At 30.2% G+C, this 26,579-nt stretch overlaps 1 protein-coding gene across 4 annotated transcripts; it reads left to right on the top strand.

Moving 5' to 3' along the window:
* Positions 1-104: 104 nt before the first annotated feature.
* LOC143224349 (arginyl-tRNA--protein transferase 1-like) lies at positions 105-26,391 on the top strand. Of its 4 annotated transcripts, none has more exons than XM_076452737.1 (7): positions 105-291; positions 3,534-3,597; positions 15,345-15,407; positions 16,108-16,204; positions 22,755-22,899; positions 23,715-23,867; positions 26,258-26,391. In XM_076452737.1, exons 1-7 carry the CDS (start codon positions 201-203, stop codon positions 26,374-26,376), a joined length of 732 nt encoding a protein of 243 aa, XP_076308852.1. In that variant the 5' UTR covers positions 105-200; the 3' UTR covers positions 26,377-26,391. The 4 variants fall into 4 exon arrangements, with proteins under 4 accessions (XP_076308852.1, XP_076308853.1, XP_076308854.1 ...); XM_076452738.1 differs by lacking the exon at positions 105-291 and adding an exon at positions 307-543; XM_076452739.1 differs by lacking the exon at positions 105-291 and adding an exon at positions 644-1,053.
* Positions 26,392-26,579: the final 188 nt, after the last annotated feature.

Here is a 26,579-nt window from a genome sequence, read left to right as displayed (position 1 = left end):
GTCAACATCCTTTTTTAAACAGTAACACTAGAAATTGACACATCGATTTTTCGTTACGTGTATCTAAATAGAAATGAGATATGTAAGGCAATGAAATATTCGAGTTCAGGGCATGAAGTATGTCTATTCCGAGTACAACGTCGTTTGTTTCGTGGCATTGTAATGCCATCTGCTGAAAGTGTAATACATTGATTGTTATAATGTCGGACCGTAGCATAGTTGAATATTTTTCTGGTCATGAAGGGCATCGTTGTGGTTATTGTAAATCCGAAACAACAAGTTATTCTAATGGTACTTTAATAGTTTAACCCGTATTTTTAGAAATAATCCCTGATTTTTACACTAAACTGAATCTCAGATACTGTACTTATTAATGTTATGGACCGGAATAGGCAAGACTAACTCAGTTGAACGAGTAGTAGTAGTACTAGTAATATTATTGTAGTAATTCAACTGTTAATCACAATTGTTATTGTTACTACCTTGGCATTGTCCAAAATTGAAATTGCGTTATGTTTTTAAAAAGTAATCAAGCTTCAAAGCGTAGGTTTTGATTTAAAGTGTGGTCTACTGTTTTTAATTTTGTTAATTATATTATAAAGTGATAAAAAGTACATTAAATTTCAATGAAAATCATTATCTAACATTATAATAGCTTTAAATTAAAATTAAAAGTTCAGATCAACCCAACAGATATAACATTAAAGTAGACTTTAGTTCAATAATAGATGTATATAACAAATCATTAGTTTTGCAAACTACAGGCTTTACCAATAATGTACGATATTGTTATCACTAAGAGTCAGGTAAATGATAGAAAAAAAACAAAACCGATAGAGCATAAAACATACCTAGAATTTGAGTAACAATGGGCTTGTTGGTCTGTTGAGGTGGTCCCATTCACTAAACTAAATAAACAAAAAAGCATCCAGAAGGTTAGATTTGAACATTTATAAAGTATTTCCTTTAACTTCTAAATTTACTATAACCACCACATCTAAAGAAAATTCAATTTAAAAGTTAAGCACTCAAAAGGAAAACTGTTAACTGAAGGTAACTTCTATTTTGCTAAAATTTATATTTGTATTTTCTTGTACTATCATTTTTCCCATGTTAAGCACGAAAAATGTTAACATCAGTTTCTGAAGTAATACTAGACACCTCAGTCATATCCTGCCTAACTGGTTTTTTTAAAAATAATTTTAACCTTTCCATCCAATGTATTATCCTAGTAGTAATGCTTTGAAACCCTTTCAAACAATCAAATGTCTTTAAGGTAAAGAGCTTAAAGTTAAATAGTACTTCTTATGTACAGCAACTTAGAAATGAAGTGATAGTGTCTTTTGACTTGTATTCAGCTGTTTGATAGATACAACCTAAAATCCTATTTTTCATGCCACTAGGAACAGCACATTTTTTAATGGCTTTAAAAAGCTAATGAACCAGAACACCAATATAATTTTTTATCATGACATTCTTAAAGTTATTTCCATCAAAATTATGTTTATATTTTATAATATGATAGTTTACACATGACCTTACATTTAGTCTAATTAAAAGCCATTGATCATTTCTCTTTCAAATTTAATACAACACAAAATGTACTTGTAAATGTTTTAATTAAATACTTCATATAATGAAATCAGTTTTTTTAGTTTAACTTTTAAAGTTTAAAGAAACCTTAATAAAAAGAAATGTATAAATGGTTTTGTTAAGTTAAATGTTTAGTTAAAAAGGTTGACAAGTGAATTGTGTTATGGTACTTTGGGAAGGAGAAATTTTTTTTCCCTTCACAAATTCAAGTGTTGGTTTGTAATATAATATTCAAAGCAACAAGAAAATATTTGGCCCTTGAAGACTGCACTTGTATACTTACCCTTAAAATTAATTAACATTTTAAATCCACTATTTATGTTTCAAATAATTCTCTCTTGAACTTCTGTAACTAAGAGAACTACACTGTTACCAACAGTGTTACACCATGTAGAAAGTTTCAACCCAGGTACTCCTTATTATTGAAGGTCATTGGAAATTAAATTATTCATTAGCCTAGGGCTGGACTGCTAATTCTTATGTATTTGTAAATTCAGTAGAATTTGAAAAGCTGGGGTTACAAGGAACAAGATTAAATTATAAAGACATTACAAACATGTTTAAACCTAAATGAAATAGTTCTAAGAAGAATCATGAAACTGAAGTGAAGCATTTTTATTTACACTATTAGCCTAATCTAGTTCATCCTAAGTTAATTAAATTAGGCCTGTTGCTTACTATACTGTCTATCACACTGATTTTTTCCTGTATATTCAATGTTGCTTCAGAGTTAACTGTATTTTGCATGCCTCTTTTAATTTTTACATCCTAGACACAATCAAGGGTTTGTGGATTACAGAATGGTTGAAACTTGCAAGTCATGGCTATCTACACTTACTGTTTATATTAGATGAATAGTACAAACTATGTCCATGACCTAATTCACATTCAAAATACAGGTATTGTAAGCCTGGCTTATGGTTTTTGTGCCTTGCTTAGCCTTGATAAATAAATAGAAAAATTTTATGACTATCAGGAGTAGACATTGATATGAAAATGGAGGTAGTTCTACCCTAACTGGAGAATCTTGTTGCACCATGAAGCTGTTGGAATTAAAACAGTAATGTAAAATGCAGTACATGTTACACAGTATATACAGTCAAGAAATTGAAGTTCTCACCTGTAAGTCCAATGGAAAGTTAACAACCCCACCCCTGATTGGATCTTCTCATGGCATAAAGTCAAACCAAAGATGTGTTAGGGTTTCCAGGTCAAATATTCTTTGTATTTTGCTTTGTTTTTTCTTATTTTATTCATAGTATTGAAGTAGACTATGTACTTTGTATACAGTCATATCATATGGAGAATTAACTGAAGGATAATGTGCAATTATAGTTGAACTTAGTGACAAATGTAGTGAACTTTTGAACAATAAGAATTAAGAAATAGAGGCACTCAAAAAAAATGATTCAAATTGGATGAAATACGTCAACTGTCTAAAGACCCTTGAGCAAAGCATTTACTGAGGAAAACCATTAATTCTACATTTAGGAAAGCCACTACCTTTTTGGTAAACTAGTAACTACTGGTTTTGTTCTAAATTCAACTGATCCCCATATGCCTCATGGTTTTGAGCCATAAAAAAAGATACAAGTAATTGCTAACTTTCTTTGTATTCAATTTATTGAAAATACTTAAACACAACTATAACTAGAAATTGAACATAAAAAATCCAAAACAAAGAGAATATCTTAATATGTACACTCTTTTGTCAGTAATTCACCAGTGGCATAAAATAATGTTGTGGTTGTTGAGCTAGTTGTAAGCTTAGCAATATTTCATTTTGTACAGATTGATAACAGTGCTTTTCTCCTCCTGTCCTAGAATAAATGTATATGGTAATTACTTGTATTGCAGTAAGATTACAGAAGTTTTCTTATAATAAAATATGAAGTTATGACATGCATCTTTATTACGTTTGAAAATAATTTTTATTTCAGGAATGTGGGTACATATGATTGCTGTTGAAGACTATCAAAACCTCATTGATAGAGGTTGGAGGAGGTATGTATCAGTTAGAAAACAAATATACATATAAATTAGCTGACTTCTGTTAAATCCTTATTATTAGCATTTATGTATTATGTCCCCTGTATGCTAGTTAAAAGTTTTCAAAATATGTTATTTATAAGATATAAAAATTGTTGTGTTGATGCAAAGTATAAATAAAATTCTTACTGTATTTTTTTTTATTTCTAGTAATATTGAGTGTGCTACATTAACATAATTTTGGAGCTTCATCATATTCTGATCTTATTTTGTCCTATAAGGTCATGATGTACCTGATAAATGTTCATCATCACTATCCAAGTAGCATAATTTCATTGCAGAACAAACTGTGATAAGGCTGTCAAGTCTGAACCAAACAGTTTTCTTTGCATGTTTTCAATAATTCATCTGATGTATAACGACAGTGATTTACCAGCATTTGTTTCAAGAATGCAGTTATATGGAAATCCATAAGCACAACATTTTGGGACTTTATCACTATGTCTTTGTATGGGGTAGTATGAATAACCAATTCATTCTCTAACTGTTTGAGGTATGTAACTGTTGAAAGATGCGGTGGAAGCAGATTGTATGTGTCATTTATCTCATTTTTCTAGGTTGTGATCCTTTTTTATTATGTTGGATGCTGTTGCCAAAGGCCTTTGTGAATTGTCACCTATTAAAAGATGCCACATTTCGTTTACTAGGGCTAGATTATATTTCATGGGTTTATTTCTGGATTCTTCTCTTGCCCCAGTTTTATCCATAATATTTTGTTTTCCAATGCCATTAAGTACAGACATAGACGTGTTTTGAAAATTCTGAGTACTTTATCTGAACTTGTATTGTGTTATGAGTATCCAAATATTTTGAGATGGAAAGAGCTGTTACATACCCTTCCTAAAAGTGATCAGTTTTTGATGACATCTCACTACCTACAAAATGATAATGTCAAAATGTAGTTCTGATGCATTCTGTTCTGCCATAGAATAGATTATTTCATTTGCTCATTCAGCAGATTGAAATTTGAGAAGTCTTTATCATCTAAATTGTTTTTGTTGCAATAAGGTAGTATAACCAACATGCATGTAATCAACTCTCTAGCAGCTAATAATAAATTGAGTGTATAACAATTTATCTGCTTTGATATTATGCTGAATACTCCTTTGCATAATGTCACATTGTTACAGGTTTTAAGAAATAGCATTATCCAAAAAAAGTTGATTTTAACTATACTGATTTATGAACAAGTTTCTGGTTGAACATTATACATCTAAACATAAATCATTACTTCAAATCTTTGAAGGTGATGAGGCTGAGATTTTAAAAGCTATATATTCTGCCATAAATCACAAGTAACATGTTAGCCACTATCACAGGGATTCCCAACCTTTTGGCACTAGCGACCCCTTACCTAAAAGTTTGAAACCCATGTGACCCCCTACTCAGGGCTTACTATCAGCAGCTTAATTTTTCTTTTATTTTCTGTGAAGGAGAGGTAAAGAAACATCTAAAAAAATATTTAAAATTCTGTAATTTATTAGCAAATTAAATCACATTGGTTCAACCTGAATTCACAAAAAGGACATATATTTCTTAAAATAATATTAACATAGGTTTGAACAGCTATCCAATCCAGCTAGTGAGATGCCTGATGTTGCATTTTAGCAGCAAGCTTTGAAATTCCTGGCCGAGCGTTTGTTAGAGCCAGTCTCATGTCATCTCCAACATCCAATCTGTTCTTATTCTTTGTTTTTATATTGACAAGAGTGGAAAATCCTGCCTCACACAAGTAGGTAGAAGCAAATGGAACAAGGACACGTAAAGCTATCATGCTGACTTTGGAGTATGACTGATACATAGCGCACCAGCATTTAGCCACAGATTTCACCTTGAAGAGATCACAAGCTGAAGAGTCGTTCCTTAGATCCAGAAATTCATCTTGGATATCATCTGGGATGCTGGATACATCAAGTTCAGTACAAAATGGGTTCCTTACCAGGGCCTCCTGTTCCTGTGATAGCTCAGGGAAGTAATGCTCGACTTCCTTTTCTAGAGACTGAAAATGTTCGGTAATCTCATCCTTGAGGAACTGATCCAGTTGGATCTGAGACTCATCCATCACTCCACAAAGTTTTTCAAACATAGCGATGTTTCCAAGATTGGTTTTCCGACACCAGTTCTGCAGTTTGGAAACAAAGGCCCGAAGACTATCTTGAAAAAGGAGAACATGTGTTTCCCTTCCTTGAAGCTTCAAATTGAGCTTGTTCAGCTGATCAAAAATGTCGGCTAGGTACGCAACCCTTTTATTCCATGCTTCATCTTTGAAGTGAGCTACAAGATCTTTCCTTTCTTGAGTCTCCAGGAATAGCTTTATTTCATCTTTCATTTCAAAGACACGATTAATAACGTTTCCTTTCGACAACCAACGTACTGCTGTGTAGAAGAGAAGGACTTCGTGGTCAGCATTCATGTCTTTGCATAGTTCTTTGAATAGGCGAGTGTTGAGTGCTTGAGTCTTCACATAATTCGATCCCAGCATAGCTGGTGCCCCATCCGTTACAAACCCCACACACGTTTTCCCATTGAAGATCTTCGTCTTGAAAAAAAGTTGAAACTTTTTTCCATGACATCATCAGCTTTTGTTGTGGTTTCAAGTGCACTGCAGAATAATAATTTGTCTTTGATGTCACCTGAATTAATGTATCTCACGAAGACAAGCAACTGAGAACATGAACTTACATCTGTTGACTCGTCGAGCTGAAAGGAGAACAAAGGGGAACCCTTGATTTCAGTCAAAACCTGTTCCTTCACATCCATTGACATTTTTGAAATGTGCCTCTGTGTAGTGTTATTTGACAGGGATACTTGCTGCATCTTCTTTGCACTGGCTTCTCCAAGAATAAGATTTACTGCTTTCATCATGTAGGGTTTAAGAAGTGTTTCTCCAATCGTGTGAGGCTTTTTTTGTTTAGCAATTTCGAATGCAATCTCATATGAAGCTTCCACTACGGCTGCACTCTGCTGCTGAAACGACCCACTTCTATCGATTCTTTGGCTTTTAAGACACCGTTCATGCCGTTTGAAGAAATCCAAACCCTTCTTTGCATGTTCTGGATGTTTCATCTCGAGATGACGCTTGAGTTTTGATGGTTTCATTGACTCTGCACTCAGGACAGCATGGCACAAAACACACTGTGGTTTCTCGATGCCGTCGTTGGCGAGCACAGTGGTGAAACCAATGTTGAGGTAGCATTCTGAGTATCTGCGCCGTTTAGCCATGGACACAACTCACCTCTACTGCTTATTTATCTCCTTGTTAAAATAAAATAAAAATGTTGAATAATGAATGCTTTGGCAACTGTAGATTTTACACTGACTACTTGAGGGGGGTGCAGGTAGAGTAATGATGGGGTAAGTATTGGAGGGAAGGGAGTGTGGCCAGTCGCGCGATTCGTCATCCACCAATCAGCAATGGACATGTGACTCACGTGTTGACAGCGAGCACACACACACTTAATCACAGCTAAACAGACACACAAGCATACGTACATGCGCGTGCACTCACATACTCGCTACTCACTAGTACACACATACATACAGTTGCAGACACATACACATTCACACAGGCACATTCACTCACAGGCACGCATACATACACCCATAATATCACCTAATGACATTGAACTAACATAGCACACGTTTTGCTTTGCATCGAAACAAAAAAAATGTAAGAGCATGAAAATGTAATTGATGAAATAAAATTAATGTTATCCCAAGCTACTTCTAACAAGGCTTTGCGACCCCCCTGCCAAGGCTTCGCGACCCCTGAGGGACCCACCGGTTGGGAACCCCTGCACTATCATGACAAATGTAATCTGTATTTTTCATAGTATTACATCATAGATACTTAAAATTCTATCTTGAGCATAACCTTTCAAAAAACACAAGGTCATGCAGGCTATCTAGTGTTACAAAACTTACTTTGTTATATTTTATTTAGTGGGAGAAAAAAGAAGTATTATAGTTAATCAAATCATATCACATTTATCAGTTTAAGAATTAGTAATGGAAAATGTTTTTTGGAATAAAAAATAATTTCAAATGCATTGCTCTCCTGTTTTTTTAAAAAAATAAAACCATTGACATTGATTACAACTGTATTGATCATGATTGAAAATACCTAATACAATATGTATTATAAGTCATAAATAATTTTATATACTGAAAGGTTTGTGTAATATATGGTTGAGTATATTATATTAAAATGATTTTGTAACATTACCATGTTCTTACAGTCCATGTTGCCACAAGCACTTACTGGACTATCTAAATACCAGTGCATGGTTTTACGTCATCTGTGGCCATTACATGCCCTTTAATTTTGATATAACTTACTCAACTTTCTGTACAGGTTATATTAAGGTATAAAATTGTATTTTCTTTAACATTACAATTCAATACTATTTTAAATTTAAATGATCAACCAATGCTTCATTCTTATGTAAAAATTACTGGAATCTGTACTTTTGGGGGGCTCTAGGCTCAAGCAAATATTTTCTACACATACAATACTGAGAAGTGTTCTTTTATTATAAAAATAATAGCATTTATAAGCTCATACTGCATCTTGATAAGTCTCAAGGGTAGAAAATAATATACATGATTAAAAGCACAAGGGGCCCAGAATCAGGGAAGTACCAGTTGCCTAGGAGCTCTCTCCCAGGACCTGGTCATGCCTCCCTAATTCCTCTTACAAATAGCAGTACTTATTTTTCTAAATACTAATTTCACAACTCTCTTGTAGTAAACTTTAAGCACTTGTGCTTGTTTATCACAGAAATACTATCAAGGTAAGTACAGCTCTTCTATTCTTACCACAGTCTCAAAGAAGCTTAAAAACTGTCCAGAATTATAAAAATTGAACTATTGGATAAAATAAAAAAAAAAACATCTTGGAGAGTGGCATTGCAGTTATATCAAGTACATTATGTGGATGGCCTTTTATAAGTTACTTTTGTATTACAATTCATTTCATTTATTATAACTGTATCCTTCACAATAATTTTTGAACACTGTATTTTTTCTGTTGTTTTACAATATTTTCATGGTAAAAAATTGTTCAAATTTGTATTACTGGAGAAGATTTGAATAACTGTAAGGTATTTGTCAGATATCTGAAAAAATATGGTGTAGCATTGAAATTCAACCATACTGTCTGTCAAGAAGTTGAAACAAGATTAAAATCTATATATATGATATTGTCATCCATACATACATAGAGGAGAGACTGTAAATCTCATGATCAGCAGTAAGCATGCTTATAATTAGCAGTTTTTGCATTAGCTTTCTTACCACATCATTGCAGATACATGCTTGAATCACAAGCGATTTCCATACTGCATAGCTTGTATTTATTATGAGTTCAGCAGTGTTTGTCATGATATAGGGCTTATTTCAAAATGATTCTCAGTAGGTTTGAGAACCTGACTCAGCATTTTAGGCTGTTCATCTTCACTAACATTTTTGATGTAGTATTTACAATTTAGCTGATTTACTGTCAATTGTGCAAAGATGTTAGAAATGTCTATAGCTTTAAATAAGTACCTCATGTTTGCTGCTTCTCTTTTTGGCAAAAGGGAGATCAAAACTGTATTGAAGTTTTCTTACAATTTTCTTAAATCACTTAAGAGATTTTAGGTGTTTTTCCTTAAAGCTGTGATTACTGAAGGAGAAGGTTGTAGCATACTAAAAGTGCTTTGAACATAAATAAAAAAATATACACAATTTTAAATTATCCATCTTAATCCAGCTGGTATTTCTTGACTGCCACTTCATCCACTGTTGTCCAAGGATAAAGGCTCTTGGTGCAACAGATTTCTGGTCTCTTGTGTTTCTCACCTGATAACAGCTGAGCATTCTCTTTACCTTGTTTATCAACTTGAATTTTTCTTAATCTTGATAAAGCATTTGTTGAGAAATAAAAAATTTGACATGTGTTTATATTTTAACAAAATCTTTTTCATGCTTGGGTTGCTTAGTCCTTGAGCCAGTAAACCTAAAAGTAGAGTACTTAGTGAAAATAGTGCCTTATGTAAACTATTCACAACAATTTGGAGCTCTTGAGACTAGTTTTATGTTACACAATATACCAACAATGTACTTAGCTGTGTTTACCCTTAGTGTTTATTAATGGATTTCCTTGAATATTAGTACAGTTTTCTGGCAGAAGAGTAAGTAATTCAGCTAGATTAGTTTTTCTGCTCCGCAGTCTCTCCTTCATGGTGTATTCTTTGTCAAAAAAAAAAGTTAATATCTCGTACAGTAGTTTGTAAGATTTGAATTCTTAATAATGTTGTTTTCAGTAGAAAATGATAGCTTACAAAAAAATTCTCTAGATAATAAATTATCCAATTTATTCTTTATTTTTCTTCTTGTTCTTGTTGTAATCCTGTTTTCAAAGTATTATATTAAAGACATTTCCAGTATTGCATCACCACCATCAAGCCTTATTGATATGATGTCAACAATAAAAATGATATGCAGAAAGCAAAATGAAAACTATGCCATTGATTCAGAATCTTCAAAGTATTCAACATCAAAATCTATTCAAATTTCTGGAAAGTATTGCATACTGTTTGTTATCTTAGATGATGTAACACAAAATGTGCATGCGTAATATTATGTTGGGTTACATGCAAGATGTTTCCAAATAGTCTTTATTTACATTTATTAAAGTGTTGGATGGTTATATTTACACAAATGACATCTTAAACTTGAATATATATAAGGCTATATCCTTGTCCATAGACTTACCATCTTTAAGTTTTTTGTTGGTTTTTTTCAATCTAACAGGTATTTCTTGTGTAAAATTAGATGATTGACTGCAGTATTTACGTTTTCCAACCACTTTCTTTGATTAAATTTTATCTTCAAAATTTTGCCTAATTTTTGTTTTTGTTTTTTATCTTTTTTTTAGTACCAAGCATTATTCACCATCAGGCCAGTGCCATGTAATAAAATAAAAAATGACTTCAACCAGTTTCTTGGGTTGAAAAACTGATAACACAACCCAAGCTTGAAAATATTTTCTGCCCTTTTTTGGTACTGATTCTGTTCAGAAAACTTAATAACTTTCTTAATGCAACAAAAGTGACAAAGATGTTTTTAAATTTCATAAATATTTATTGCTACTTTGATTTTTACAGTAAAGCATCATCAAGTAACCATGGTACTATTAAATAAAGTATTTGTGACACATACAGCTGTGTTTATTTTCTTCAATTTGTCATGAATTTCACCAGAATTGATTGTTTCAAGTATTAATTTTTTACTCCTTTATTTCTTTCTGTTAATTTCTCTCCTCTCGATGGTTCAGTGGTAAGCCTGAGGTTATAAGACTAAAAATCAGGTTTCAATGTCTGCATTGGACAGAGCACAGATAGTTCACTGTGTAACCTGAAAACCTAACATTTTTTAGTGCATTGTTATTAATGCATGGTAAATTAAACTTGAAAATGTTTAACTTTGTTTTTTCTGTAAAAACAAATTGTTAAATTCTTCATGTTAGAGTGAGAATTTTTTTTAAATTTCAGTATGTGTATTTCATTAAAAAATAACTACTTTGAAGAAATGAATAATTATCAATGAATTTTTTTCATGATATAAGTATTAATATAAATTTATAAGTGTATTAAATTTTCAGAAATACCACTCATCTCTTCATATAAGAGAAAACTATTATTTACTGATGTAAAGGCCTTTGCTTATGCATCAAGCTTTGAACGAAGCTCTCGCTCCTAAATCTAGTAACTTATATTATGCTTTCTTTTTGGCATCCCTCTTTCCAGATGGCATCACAGTTCACTGAGATGATTTATTTTTGGTGCCATTCCTCAGTTTCCCAGTGGAAGCTTGTCTCTCCATGTTTGTGCATCTATTGACTTCCTTAGCAAAAGACCTTTGGATCACATGGGGCTTTCTCAGTGGCTTCTCTGTGTTGGAAAGTCTGGCTTCTTTTGAGTCTCAGATGTGTGTATGTATTTCCTTTTCATTAGACTCTGGACCATCAGTGTAATATACTCAGTGATCCATTTTATTCTTTGTTACTTCTTCTGTCAGTTTTTTAACTCTTGCTATCTGCACTAATTCATTCCATGACACTTGACATAATTTTTTGTGTAGTAGGATTTTTCATCTTTTCATGACTTATCTGTCCACTTTGCTAGTTGAGTTACACAATTTGTTCTGCATATTTAATTCTTTCTTTTGACTTTTTCGTATCTGCTTCCATCAAATTTATCTTACTGCTTTTCTGCCATTGGCAATTCCCTAGATGATATCTTACAGTTGGGGATATGGATTACCCCCAACACATTTGTGCCTTGTTCATTATATCACATTGCAATTTCATCGAATTCTGAATTTTATCCGAAATCAAGGTCATGCATCAGAAAATAAAACAAAGTGAAAGCATAAGGTAGGGTATCTGCCCTCTCACCTGTCTATAACTTGCTGTCCATATTTGCATGGACCCATTGCACATACTATCAGTTTGTGACCTTGTGTAGATAACAGCATTTTCCTTTTTATTCTTCCATATGTTAATTCCTTCTACCACCATTTTTTTTTCATCTAGTGGAGTCACAGGAGACTGCTGTTTTGTCAGCCTGTAGTTGCTTGGAAGGTCAACATGGAAAGTGACCCTTTTGGTTATTGTAATCCCACTGGTTATGCCAGTTTGTTGGATCTTATAATCTCTTTGGAATGCAAGTCTAGCATGTTTCCTTGTGTACTGGCTTATTCTGATATTTTGTATATTTCTCTGATATTGTATAATGTATGTCTTGCCATACTACATGACCATTTTCTGCCAACTGCCTAAGATATAATAGTGGTTGAGTAATCTTCTACTCCATTAACCTATTCAACATTTTAGTACCACGGCAGAACGTTCTTGTCTTTATACATTTTGTTATACCAACTTTAAAAGCTTGTGTTGAAATAATATTGGTCATGGGAGCTACTGTGCTTGGATGATGTGTTTATCTTCTTTTTGTGGAAGGCTATAATGTAATAATGATTGCATCACTGACTGGTAATGTACACCTTATTACATGTAGAGATGGGAGCTTTTTTTAAGACTTAGCAATGCATAAATATTTTTTTACCAATGAAGTAAGATATAGCTCTTTCTTAGGATGATGAAGTTTCTTTATAAAATGTGTCTTCAAATGAGGAAGATGTAAATTATGCAACATGTTTCAATCACTCTCATAAATATTTGTTATTTTAGATGATTTTTTAAGTGGAAAACTGTCCAATACAATGCATGATGAAAAATTTCAAGTTTGACTTTATTAATACTTGTGCTATGAAAAACAAGTTCAAAAATATTGCATCCTTAGTTCTACTTGTAAACATAAATAGACATTATTCCTTAAGTTAAAATGTATTAACTATGTTATTGTGTGACATTCTGTACATACATATATACAAGTGTTTAAGTCACTAGAATTTAGTTCCTTTGTAAATATGCAGATTTCATCATTACTTGTTATCTAATATGTTCCATAACAATATTAGCTTGTTTTCATAAAATTCTATAAAACTGAAAGTGAAAAATTTCAACAACTATAGTGTTTTGAAATGTAGCCTAATTTCTAGCTATTTATATCATTTCCAATTGTTTTTTAGCATCATTTAGTAAAGGGTATAGTGCATATCTTGAACAAAAACCGTGTATGGTTTTGAAATTTCACATTTTTGATGGTAAAACTTTTAGTTGTAATAGATGATGTGTTAAACAGTGGAGAATGTTTGTCAGTATTAGTGACTGTACTTCATTGAATCTTGATATGTAACAATAAACCTGTGTGACTGGACAGGTAATAATATAGCATGCTGATTTTGATGCAACATTTGCGAAGTATTTCAGTCTTAGCTACTTTTTTGCAACTTTTATGATATCTTATTCTGAGATGTGTAAATGATTCTTTTATAAAAATATATTGTATTTGACTTCAGAATTGTTCACTACATTCGTAAGCTTTCTTACCATTATCACTAAACACTCAACAGTATGTCTCTCATAATGCATTTACAACACTGGCTAATTTCATCAGTCCTTTATTTAGATATAAGTATAAGAAATTGGTCATTGTCACAGAAACATATTTCTAAAATTAGGTCATTACTCAGATTGTTGTAACAAGTACAAAAGTATTATCCAATGTTTGAGTTACAAAACAAAATGAAGTTTTATAATTTTGCTTATGGGAGGAAACTTTTAAATACTGACATTAATCTTTTAATTTATGTGAATTTGTGTAAGTGGGTAAAACTTAATATATTTTTCAAAAAAGTACTTCACTATTATCCAGAAATTACACACACTTATCAAAAGTTAGTAGTAACAAATCTGGAAAGATTTTATATGAGTACAAAAGGGTTATGTGGTCAGTTAAATTCACCAAACCCGTGTGAAGAGAATTAAGAGGAGTAATAAGTGATTTTTTTAAAAAAGTAAATGGTGACTTTACACTTTACTTTTTCTAAGAATAAATACACAAGGACAGTCTTAAATGACCAGACTGCGTTTTTGTTTTCTTTTGTTAGGAAATTAAAGTTACAAAAATATAAGTTATTTGACTCATTTTGAAAAAGTTTGTTAAATAAACAAATAGTAAAATAATGTGTGCTGTAACTAAATGATTGTATCTACATATTCCTGAAGTTAGTTTTGATCTTGAAATTTCAACAGTGATGAAATAAAGTTTAACCATGTAGTTAATATTTATTCTTCAATTGTATTTAGTTTAACTTGAATACATATTTTAATGTTATAATTGGCTGTTTGAATTTAGTTTATATAAATATTCAACATGAATCATAAGCTATTGTGATTTTTTTGTTTTAAATGAGTAACACAGCAAATGTAGTAACACTATTAAAACCTACAACTAGCTTTGAGTGAATGAACAGATATTATACATTTTTTATTTTAAGTACACATTTATTTTGTTTGTTGTGTGAAGAGCTCCTCAGTAGCATAGCAGTATGTCTCTGGACTTATACTACCAGAAACTAGAATTTGATACCTATGGTGGAAAGAGCACAGACAATCTTTTATGTAGTTTTGTGCTTAATAACAAACAACGATAAATATGTGTAGAATTTTCTGTTGGATGAAACATAACTGTTACATTGTATTTATTATGCAAAATAATAACCCATGTTTACAAGTTATGTTTAGCTTGTTATAGATTAATTACTTTGTAACTTAATATTTTTATTGAATAGTTTCTTTTAGTCTCGATCGTAATATTGTATTTTTGTTTTGTGACTTTTATCGATACCTATGAATGCCATTAATTGAAGTAATAGAAAAACAGAAAATGTCATGCAATCTAGAATTTTCTGTAACAATTAAGACCAATCAGTGTATTAAAACTTTATCTTTTTATTTATATTTAATCTCTTAATTGATATATATCTAAAGTGAAGAACTTTATATATAACTTCATGATTTTCATTTTCACCTGCACAGTTTATTGATTTTTTGGAAAGGTGAGTTTTCTAGTCCAAAGGATAAATAGTTCTCAACTTTTTTAATCTAGGCCTGCTATTATAACTTTAAGATATGGTAGACATTTTAAATTAGCAAGCTATGAATTAACCTTTCAAAAAGGTTATAAAAATGAACTGTAATATGTTAAAATATAGTATACCTTAATGTTATTATGGAAATTTATGCTTTTCAGAAGTGGAAAGTACTGTTACAAGCCTGCTATGGAAATCACTTGCTGTCCTCAGTATACTATCAAGTAAGTTTGCATTTTCTTTGCTTAGAGTTTATACAGTTTTTTATGTGAGAAATCATCAATTGGGAATTGTTCATATGTTATATCAATCAAATTGTAAATATTTAGTAATTATTAACGTGTTTAGGTCACTTGTTCCTTTCTTAAGTTAACAGCATCTTGTATTTTTAGGCCAGTACTTCTGTTTTGTTGAATTAGTTTTTGTATTTAGTAACTAGTTTGAAGTTTTTATAAACTGGAAAGATTGAAGTTGCAATTTGTATCTACTTGAGAGTAAAATTAAGCTGTCACAATTTTCTTTTAAATCATAAATATTTTGACAAAATTGATATAATTTTCTATCAATACTAGGCAATGAATATAGTATTTAGTGCAACTCAGACTTGCCCAATTAGAATCAAAAAACAAATGTCCATATGTAGCAAATTGTATTATCACTCAAAATTTTCCACTAGAGGTAGCAATTCCTGATGAAGTAAAGCAAAGGAATAAGGAAAACTTTTAAATCAAAAAAATACTTATGCTCAATCAAAATATCTGACTGATTTTGTATCAAAAGAAAATAGATAAGGAACTGATATACATCTTTGAAGGTTGAAATCTCACAAAGGGGTGTTAAAATGGGTATGTGTAAAAACTCAGCAATGCATAGTTTGAATCTGATAAATGTACATGTAACAATGTATTAAAATTAATCTTACAGGTGTGATTGTAAAGCTATCAAACTTACTACATCACAAAAGAAAGTATTGAAAAAAATGCACAATTTCCTAGCTTATGGAAGAAAATCAATGCAAAGTGTAAGTAGTTTTGTTCAACTATGTACGTTTTATTTTAGAGACAAATTTAAGTATATCAGTGTTTCGTTGATTAAAAAAGTTACTTGCGATGTTAAGTAATTTGTAATTCTTTGCAATTTTGGTTCTTTGATTATTATACCTCCTATGGGTAGATAATCAACTAATGAAAATTAGTGTTTATGATTATTCCAACTATCAAAGTTATTAAAATATGGGCATTATGGTTTCGCATTTCTATTTTCAATTTATAAAAAAATTCATAGTTCCAGTAATTACTGTTTTTGATTATTTCAAATTTCCAAAATATTAGCTATTTATCACTACCATTGGTATGATTGTGCATCACAGCATACAAGTGTTCTGTGTGTTCACAGTTGATGAACTGTGTAGCATAGTCACTGTTGGTTACAATCAAGCCATAATGATTCCTGTTGTTGATGTTTACCTTCTAAGTCTGGAAAATACATTGCGTACTTATTACAGGTTATAAAAATAACCATTGTTATCTGTGATGAAATTCATTTGAAAAAAAAGTTATTGCAAGTTATTTTTTTCCTTATTTATTGGCTCACTAAAGGTTATGAATGCTGAATAACTTGCTTATTTAATTGGATATTTTAGACATTACTAGACATGGACTAGTAATACCAGTCTCACAGTATGTAACATTAAGTTGTTAACCTGTTCACATATTTAACTACAACTAAGTCTAGTTAGGTAGGATACACTGGAAAGGAAAAATGTTTGGTGTTATCACATGCAAGTGCAATAAGTTTTAAGTTCTGTAATTTCTGTATTTCTCAGTATTTGTACATTTTCTTCTAGCCTGTAGTATTAAATAAAATAATGATTTTAATTTGTTCTTTCTAACAGTTTGCTTTCACTTAAAAATGTATGTTTTTATGCTTATAAAGTTGTTAATGTTTTAGTTTTGCCCACTAATGATGAAATTCAAAAGAAATTCTGAAATTTTTGATAATTTTTGTTTTTCCTATTACCAAGATTTTAGTAATTATATAATAACTATGGAAAGTTCCAATCTTCACTCTGGTTATTAGGTTGATTTATTCTAGATAACTGATGGCATGTGTATTCTGAACTCCTTTTAGTATAAAAAAGTATAACCTATAAACTTTTGTTGCTCCTTTATGGAATGTGGCCTGTCAAGAAACATAATCTTCCTTCTGACTTGTCCTCTGATTTTAAATCTAAATAATAAAAACAAATAACAAAAAAACCTCTGTAATTAATGGAGCTTCTAAATTATAAAACAACTTTTTTTTCAAATTTGTAGTTTATACATTTAATTTTATACTTTTAGCAAATGGTCTCTTAACAACAGTATTGGGTTATACAGTTATTGCTAAGCAGAAGGATATAAAAGCCATAGTTGGAATGCATATTAGTAAAGTGTGGTGGCTTTTCTATATATTAGAAGTTCTTATTATAAGGAACCACTTCTTTTCTGTGCAATTTTTCACTAGCTTGCTTTGTTAACATTTATATGCATGTGTGTGGACAGGTAATAATAAACTAGGTGCAGACTGTCTGGATATTCTTAGTATGGGTGCAAAATATTCAGATTTCTTGGTTTTTTCCTTTTGTAGTTATGGTGGTCACACACACTTTTATTATTACATATTCCTATTATGAATCATTTTAACCACTGCAAAGAGGTCAGATAGTAGATACTGTACTGTAATTTTGTAGGATTGGTGTGGCTTGGATTTCACTGAAATATATGTTACCTATCACAAATTAACAAGAATATTTACCTGTCTTGTCATATGAAAGATAAGGAGAGTTGTTTTAAACAAATAATTTATTTAATGTTAGTAGTCTTCTTAAAGTTTATTCTAATTTTCAAATTAGACATTTTTCGATACACATTTTATGTTTGTCATTTGTGCATTTTATAAAAAAAACATTTTGTGCCAAAATGTGGCAAAAATTGTTTTTAAACACAAGCTGAAGATTTCCTACTTAACAGTGTTGCTAGTGACAAAAATGACCATGTAGTCACCCTTTTGTTTTAAAAATGTACAATAATCTATCCTTGATGATATTTTGTAAATTATTGAGGAAATAATTATTTAATCCAACAATTTACTAATACGGATTCATCAAGGTAAACAAGACACTTATTGATTTAGGAAGTTTTTGAAATGAGGCTGTAGTGGAAAGAAATTGGGTATTATGTTTTCTGGAGTAGTAGTTTGTATTCTATTTATATTTTTAGCATGTTATTTCTGTCTACTGCATTAACATAATGTTTTAAAAATTTCACCGTTGGTCTCTTCCACAGAATAGATGAATAATTATGTGTATTCTATGTGCCAGGCATAACCAGGTGGTTAAGGCACTTGACTCATAATTTGAAGGTCACAGGTTCGAATTCCCATCATACCAAGCATGCTTATCCTTTCAGCCATGGGAGTGTTATAATGTGGCAGGCAATCCCACTATTCGTTGGTAAAAGAGTAGCCCAAGAGTTTGTGGCAGGTGGTGATGACTAGCTGCCTTCCCTCTAGTCTTACACTGCGAAATTAGGGACGGTTAGCACATATAGCCCTCAAGTAACATTGTGCGGAATTAAAAAAAACAAACAAAGCAAAGAAAGTATTTGTCTATTTGCAAGAATTTTGAAACCAGCAAAAATACCTCTGGTCATAACATTCTAAAACACAAGTATGAGAGATCTGTTATCTGCATATTAAGCTATTTCTGTGAACAAGGAAGATCGTAACTTAGCACTTGCATCAAGTATGAAACACATTGCCAAGCATAAGGAGCTAAGAGATACGACACTTTTTGTAGAATGTAAACAGTTGGGTATCATTGTTGAGCTTGATACTTTAGGAAACTGTTACATGAGAAAGAATATTGGTATAGTCCTTTGCCAATAAATTAAAATAACATGCCATAAAAAAAATTAAACTCTTTTGGAAAACAATCATGAAATTTGTCTAAAATACAAAGAATAACATGCAATAAATCCTTCACAAAGGCTTATTAGCAAAAATGAGGATGGAAATGAGAAAATAGAAACAGAACTATATTTAATATGTTTTAATGTGACTTTATTGTGGAAATTATATATTTATATAACACTAAATAGATGTAATAAAGGTATAAGAAATCTAAACAAAAATAAAATCAGTAATTGAAACAAAAGCAGAAGGTCATGATAGGTTACAAATTACAAAGTGAAGAAGAAAATATTTGGAAAATATATTTGTATCAAACACCTAAACATTAAAATAACATTACTATTTAATATAAAAAAGTACATGTATTATAATGGTGTTGACAAAATTTGTAACTAATACTAATGAATTAAAAAACACTAATAATGTGTGTCCATGTGGGAAGGTTTTTTAAACTTTGTTGTACAATACCAAAACAAAATTAGGAGTAAAGAAAAGTGAAGAAGGGTATCCATAAGAGAGGAGAAAGTGCAAATATAGTACTATGAATTGTAGATAGATCTGTTACTCATAAGACTCCCATCTCGAACAGAAATGTTTAAGTATTAAGGTTTTGTAAATAAATTTCTTAATTTTTTTATAGACACCTAGAACACCAGTATTATCCTGTTAAGTAAGAACCTGGAACAATATCACCATGTTTTAATACTTGCCCCATTAACCAGGTTTAGAATGCTTTTCTAGATCTGGTGACTTTTACTGGTTTGTCATCTATGATCACACCATTTGGCTCAAACTTTTGTATTACAAGTATTTGGGGGGGTATTACATATTGTAGTCTAGGCAGGTCACTAAACTGTTTTAATTACTTTAAGTAGACAGCTCTGCTTTTAAATTTTATAAACTTTTTACATTCGTATGCTAAATACCACAATAAAACAATATATGCAAAATACAAGTTTCATCCTGGTGAATATTTGAAACTTAAGCTATTATATAGTAAATATTGTTAGTGTATATTCAAAATCTGTGTATATTTTATATAATTATTAATTTATATTTCTTGTAAATCACTATAATAAACTTCATAAAGCAAACATGGTCTACTTTGAAGAAAATTTTGTGGATCCTAATACATGTTTTAATAGTTTAATTTTCCAATAAAGGTTTTTAATTTAAAATTGTAAAAATTCATTCTGATTTTTTAAATTTTACCTGACATAATTTCAAGTTAGTTTCAAATCAAAATTTTGTTCTGTAGAAAGATTCCTTATAAATCTTATATTAATAACAGATGAAAATGCTAATATTTTAAACATATTGTTATGTTCTTTGAGTGCTTTGTAAAGAATAGGTGTAAAATGTTTACAAGGTCAGGCTCTTTTCATAGACCCCAAGAAGGCTTATGTCTTTATTATTTTATGATATAAAGTACAATGTAGAAGAAAATGTATGTATTATGTTTTTTTTTGTTAACGTAATAAAATAATTAATATTTACAACTGTTGATACTATATTAATTTATTGATTTTGTTACTGTTTATTGAAAATTGATTAGTACATTTACATGTTTAATTTATTACATTGTTAATAATTTGGTATGACTGAGTGGATAAAGAATACTGTTTTATGAACAATTGCCCCATGATCAGAGATTTGCATTTTTAAGGCATATTAGTGCCTGTTGCAAACTTTTATACCAAAATTAAAATTCCAAGAAGTAAAAGATGTAGTTTTACAAATAAAACATATAAATCATCTAGAAAAGGTAAATTTATAGTTTATTTAATTATAAAGGTAATAGTTACATACATTTTTAATTCAACATATTAATATAAAAACATTAAATTTATTACTTCTACATCAGTAATACAGATTTTATTATAAATTAAGAATATAAGTTTACATAATACTGTCAAAGCTCAGTTAATTTACATTTTAAGTAGCCCAAGAGATGATGATGGATGCTGCAAACCAGTTGCTTTTCTTCTGGTTGTGTAGTTCAAAGTTAGTGATGATGAGACATAGCTTTACCATAAATGAAAATGCAAAGAAACAATTGCATCTGAGACAACTACCACAGTCACTAGGCCATACCAGCTCAATTCTAAACGAACTTCAATTAATGAAAAAATAAATAAGGAAACATTATCATATTATTATTTTTATTATGATTGAGCTAAATAGTTGGAGGAATCAAAAAACCATAATTTTGAATAATTATTTACTTGACATTAATTGAATTAATTATGATTTTGATTTATATTTATGTTATAGAGCACTAATTGATTTAATTAATGTTTACAGGTAATTAATTGACCAACTTTAAAATTAAATAATTTTACATTTTTGCTTGTTGCAGCATTCAGCATTAAAGCAATTGACTGAAAACATTGGCTGCAATTACTCATTTGAAATTTTTAAAAAATCCTTAGTAGCAATTAAAGGGGTTAAGTATGGTATTGATGATATTTTTGTTTAAAAATCTTTGACTTGCATTATTAGGGACCTTGTAACCAGTGAAGATGTAGACTTCTAAGTAGTTTGGTACATAAACAGTTGAGAAAAAATTGTATAGAGTGTAAGAGAAAAACTTTGCAGCATTAAGAACAAAATTCCCTTAAGGTTTAATCTGAATAAATAATTTTTAATTAATTATTGTAAGGTTTTCTATCAAACTTTATTTTCCAGTTCTTATGCATTCATTTATTTAAAAAGGTTTTAACTTAATTGTTGTAACAGAAATGTGTTTATTCTAGTAGTTTAAAGAACTGGTTTTAAAAAAGCATTGTTACACAGTATAAGACCATACTAAAAAGACTGATAAAAAAAAAAGATGATAGTGAAAGTGATGAAAGTCAAAAGGGCCAAATGTTTGCAAACTTTCAGCCACACCTCAAAATCCTTGGCTACTTTCATTATAGTGATGATTAAAAAAATTAGAAGTACAGTAATTCCATTTGACCACATACTGATGAAGTTGTGCTGTGAAGCAACAGTGGACTTTTTTTGTCTTTGTTATTGTTGTTTTTCAATTTTGTTCTTTAAAACTATTGTTAACTTAGTGAAAGATCTCTTAAATGGTTATTAAAATGTTGCTGTAAGATTAACCGTGCCATCCCTTGCAGAAACTTGTCACTCTACAAACTGTAATGTCAGACATAATCATTGCCATCACATGAAGCATGACTAACAACAAAGAATGCAGTTTCAAAGTAATTATGGGTCACAAAACATAGTTCTTCTAAAGTGCAATTAATCCTCCATTTAAAAAACACAATGTGACATAGTACAAGACTATACTATTATGTTTTTGTATCTTTTAGTAACCAAGTGACAATCGTTACAGATTTAGTTTGAAGATATTTAGGTGCATAGTTTTATTAATCTAGTTTTTAATTTTGTAATTTATTACGTTCAAGCAATGGATTGTCTTTAATTTATTGTTCTAAAAATGTATGCTAAATCTAATGAATTACAGGATCTAACTATTTATTTCAGTATTTGTAAACTATAATTTTTCACCATTTACTTACCTTTATAAGTTGTAATTTGATGAACACAGACGAGTTTAATTATAAATAAAGCCAGTCTATATTAATGGATTTTTCATATTTTACTAGGACATCAAGTCATCTAATTCTTTAGATGATGTGAAGTCTACAGATGAACCTATCTCTGACTTTCCTGATTCTGAATTAGTTAGTAAAATGGCAGAAAGAACTGAAAAGGACATCAAAAATATAACTGTATGGAATAAGAATGAAGGTGTGGGAATAATAAATATATTTAGTCTTTATTGAAGTAGTACAAAAATTGTCACCTACAAGAAAGAAAAAAAATTGTAGTTTGGTCTTTCAGCCACAGGTCTGATAATCAGATGAAGTCATTATAGGGTGTTTTACACGTCTTAGAATTATTGTCATATTATTGAAATATGATAAAAATATTTGTTATAAACAGATAATGTAGATATACAAGTACTAAGTTTTGTTTTTGTTTTTGAAGTAATGATTAAAAACATTTACTTGTTTTCTTTTCTATGTAATAATAAATGAAAAGTACAAAATACCTGATTTACCAACATAAAATTATTTTCCTTTAATAACAGTGTGGGGTAGCTGCATTAATACTAGATTAATATAGTGTAAAATGAGAACATTAGACTGCACTTAGCATATCAGTTGATTAACTATTACAGTCTGTATAAATTATTATTATACCTGATGTGTGTTTGAATTATCTTTGTTGTTTTTTCATACATGTATGTGAGAAAACTAACATAGTTGATCAGTTTATTATTAAATGATGCAGAAGGGGAAAAATGCTCATTAAATGAAGAGAATGTTGTTGATTTTGGATCACTTAATATGTAGTATGGAAAATTTTATAGTAAATGTTTAAGTAGCTCTTGTTTTAATGCTGCTGGATTGAGTTTTTATTATTAGAACAGCTGAAATAAAAATATTGTTAAATTTTGTTGAAAATGTTTGAAACTTAATGAATTTTTATTTCCTAAATTTGTTTTCGTTATTCAATTTTGAAATTTTTCATGTATGTTAATTTTGTTGTTATTAATTTAGGTATTGCATCTTGTAGTAGCTTTGTTGAAAGTTCACACCTCAAACCAGCAAGCAGCTTAAAAAGAAAAGATGACATGGATGATGTTCATCCATATCAAGGAACAACCAAAAGTGAAAAGCAGAAGTATTCAAAATTTAGAAACCCCAGACCAGGTATGTTGCTGTTTAGGAAATTTTTTAGCAGAATTATAAATGAGAACAAGCTTGAGGTTCTTGTTCTTTGTCGAGGTTATGAACTTTAAAAATGTTTGGTTGGATGCTGTAATAAATAACACAAGAATCTTAACTTTCACATAATTATTTATAACATAACAGATTATAACATTATTCCTTATTACCTCCCAAAAGTTTTTTTTATATAAATTTTAATCCTATGGACAGTGGTATGGGTCAGAGGGCATGTCATCACATTTGTAGATGTACATTCAATATGTCATTTAACTATTATATAATAAATGTATGTCAATAAGTTTGTCATCAAAATGTAGATTATAATTCAAATTTTAGGATTGTATATTAGTTGATTTCTTAATTTGAAAGTAAATATGAAAAGTATCAGTTTTTTGCGTGTAACCTTCTGAGTTTGATCAGTTTGCACTTTGTGCCCACAATACAACGTTTATACTTTCTAACAAATTAATTACTAAAATTTTCAATATTATCAAGCTAAAATATAAAATAAGAACCTCCTATCTTTTATGTTTGTTGAGATATCTTAATATTGAACAAATCTACCATATTGGCTTTGCCCACCATTCATCATTTGGGAAGATTTGTTTTTTGACTGTTACTTTTGTATACCAATAACTCTATAACCTATTGAAAGCCCTACATTTCTTCTACATAATTCTGTCACTCTTCCTAAGTGTTATTCAGGAGATAAACAAACTTGTATTGTTGTAAAGTATGAAATATTATGATCTGGGCTATTTACTGAACAGAAATTAAATCCAGTTAGGAAGTCTGGCATTGATATAATAATTTATAGTTTTTTTGGAATTCCAAAATGTGTATACATATACATATATATTTTTCATCTCCACGTGTGAATTTTGACATGGCTTATGACAAGGGTTAGCAAATATGACTTACAAGTGCAAACAGGGACTCTGTAGCATCATAAACAGTAAAGGTCATTGTTTTCTAAATATTTTTTATTTACTGTTCTATGTTTTAAGCAAAATAACTAACATTTAAATATCTAATGTATGCATGTATGTAATGTACATTAAATATGTAATGTATGGCAACCAAAATGTTATATTTTGCAAAATACTAGTACACTACTGCTAAGAGTAAGAGATGTGTACCTTGTCTTATTATAGATGAGTAAATTTTTTATTGAATTTTTTCTGTTTGTTTACATTAAGGAATAATAAATTGTATAAAACTTAAAATTTAGCAATTCAGAAAATATTTTTATTGAATATTGGTTTCTATGCAAGCATAATAGTATAGGAATCATGACTTGCACACTTTTACACCTGTACTAAGACTCAATCCCTACCACCCAGAGGGTTAACTAACATCCAAGTGCATAGCAACTTTATTGGTTTGAATACAACTTTATACAGAGCCAAAATGAAAAATACTTTTTCTTTCTTTTACAAATCACTTTAGACATCTCTTGTTGCAACTGCTGTGTAGTAAAGAAGCCAACATGTTCTACATTACTGTGTTGTCAGAGACAGGATTTGATTTGACCCTTTAGGAAACATCATTCTCTTATTGACTTACTGAATCAGTCCAGACTTTTGTAAATTCATAACAAACATTTTATAATACTTTAGGCAATTGTCGTTGGGAACCAGTATACTGTCAACATTTTGATAAATCCTATCTCGTGTTTTCAAAGCAAAACATTTCTTGGAATTGCATTGTATGAGATTACTTGATATTGATGAGGTCAAACTAGGTAAGGAATGGTGATTCGTTTCCTTATATTTGCAGCTTTTACTTCGGTTGCTACCAGTAGGGTAAACATAGGTGTGAAAAAATTAGAAGAAATTCTTAGGAATTGGATTTGGAACTTAGTGAACCATTAGAAAAATAGAAACTATACAAAACAAAATAAACAGTACTATCTAATAAGTCAGCTCCTAACAATAAAATTCCTACTGAAAATAAGTGTGAAAAATGAAAAGTATGAATGTTTGTCCTTCAGTCAGTACTGAAAGTTTTAAAAAATTGTAGGTAATTTCGTACGGCTAAATGAGAATATGATCATTATTAAATTTTCTATATTCTGAGTTGCAATTTTACAATAAAAAAATTACAAATTTTCTAACTATGAAATTTGGTTAAGGAAAGTGATGTATGTGCCTTTGGCATACCACATTTATTTATAATTGTAATCTATAAAATTTTAAACTTTTCAAGCAAATTCAACACCTATCTTGGTGGGTTTGCTGTCATTGTATAAACATAATTTAATGAAAGTACTAAATTTTTCTAATTATTTTAATTAAATATAATTTCTGTACTTTGACAATTGTCTATATATATATACGTATCTATATGTACACACATACGTATACCTACAGGACTAGGACCTGATCCAACCAAACCATTTTGCAAAAAAGCCAAAGCTTTAAGAAGAGAAAAAAAACAAGAGAAGTTAAGGAACAAACTTAAAGGTGAAGGCCATGGAATGAAGGTATAACTTTTATATATTCCTTGTATAATGATACAAACAAGTATGTCACTTATTATTAAATTTACCTTTTTCAGTAATCTAGTACACTTGGCCAGTTGAGACTCTCAGTGATCTTATTCATGGTGAGATGGGGATCTATATTTGGATCGGTGATGGTCATGCATGATGTTCTGAGACTACATTTGGGAGTAGTTTTTGATGTTTTGGAA

The sequence above is a fragment of the Tachypleus tridentatus genome, chromosome 8, assembly GCF_004210375.1.
Source record: "Tachypleus tridentatus isolate NWPU-2018 chromosome 8, ASM421037v1, whole genome shotgun sequence".
Classification (NCBI taxonomy): domain Eukaryota; kingdom Metazoa; phylum Arthropoda; class Merostomata; order Xiphosura; family Limulidae; genus Tachypleus; species Tachypleus tridentatus.
This window is presented reverse-complemented; position numbering and strand designations above follow the sequence as displayed.

What these genes read in the sequence shown, in the direction of transcription:
- LOC143224349 (XM_076452737.1), top strand. Translation starts at nt 201, where the DNA reads ATGTCGGACCGTAGCATAGTTGAATATTTTTCTGGTCATGAAGGGCAT. An exon ending in GAAGAAAATCAATGCAAAGT is followed by an intron (nt 16,205 to 22,754) that starts GTAAGTAGTTTT and finishes ATATTTTACTAG; the next exon opens with GACATCAAGTCATCTAATTC. An exon ending in ATTTAGAAACCCCAGACCAG is followed by an intron (nt 23,868 to 26,257) that starts GTATGTTGCTGT and finishes GTATACCTACAG; the next exon opens with GACTAGGACCTGATCCAACC.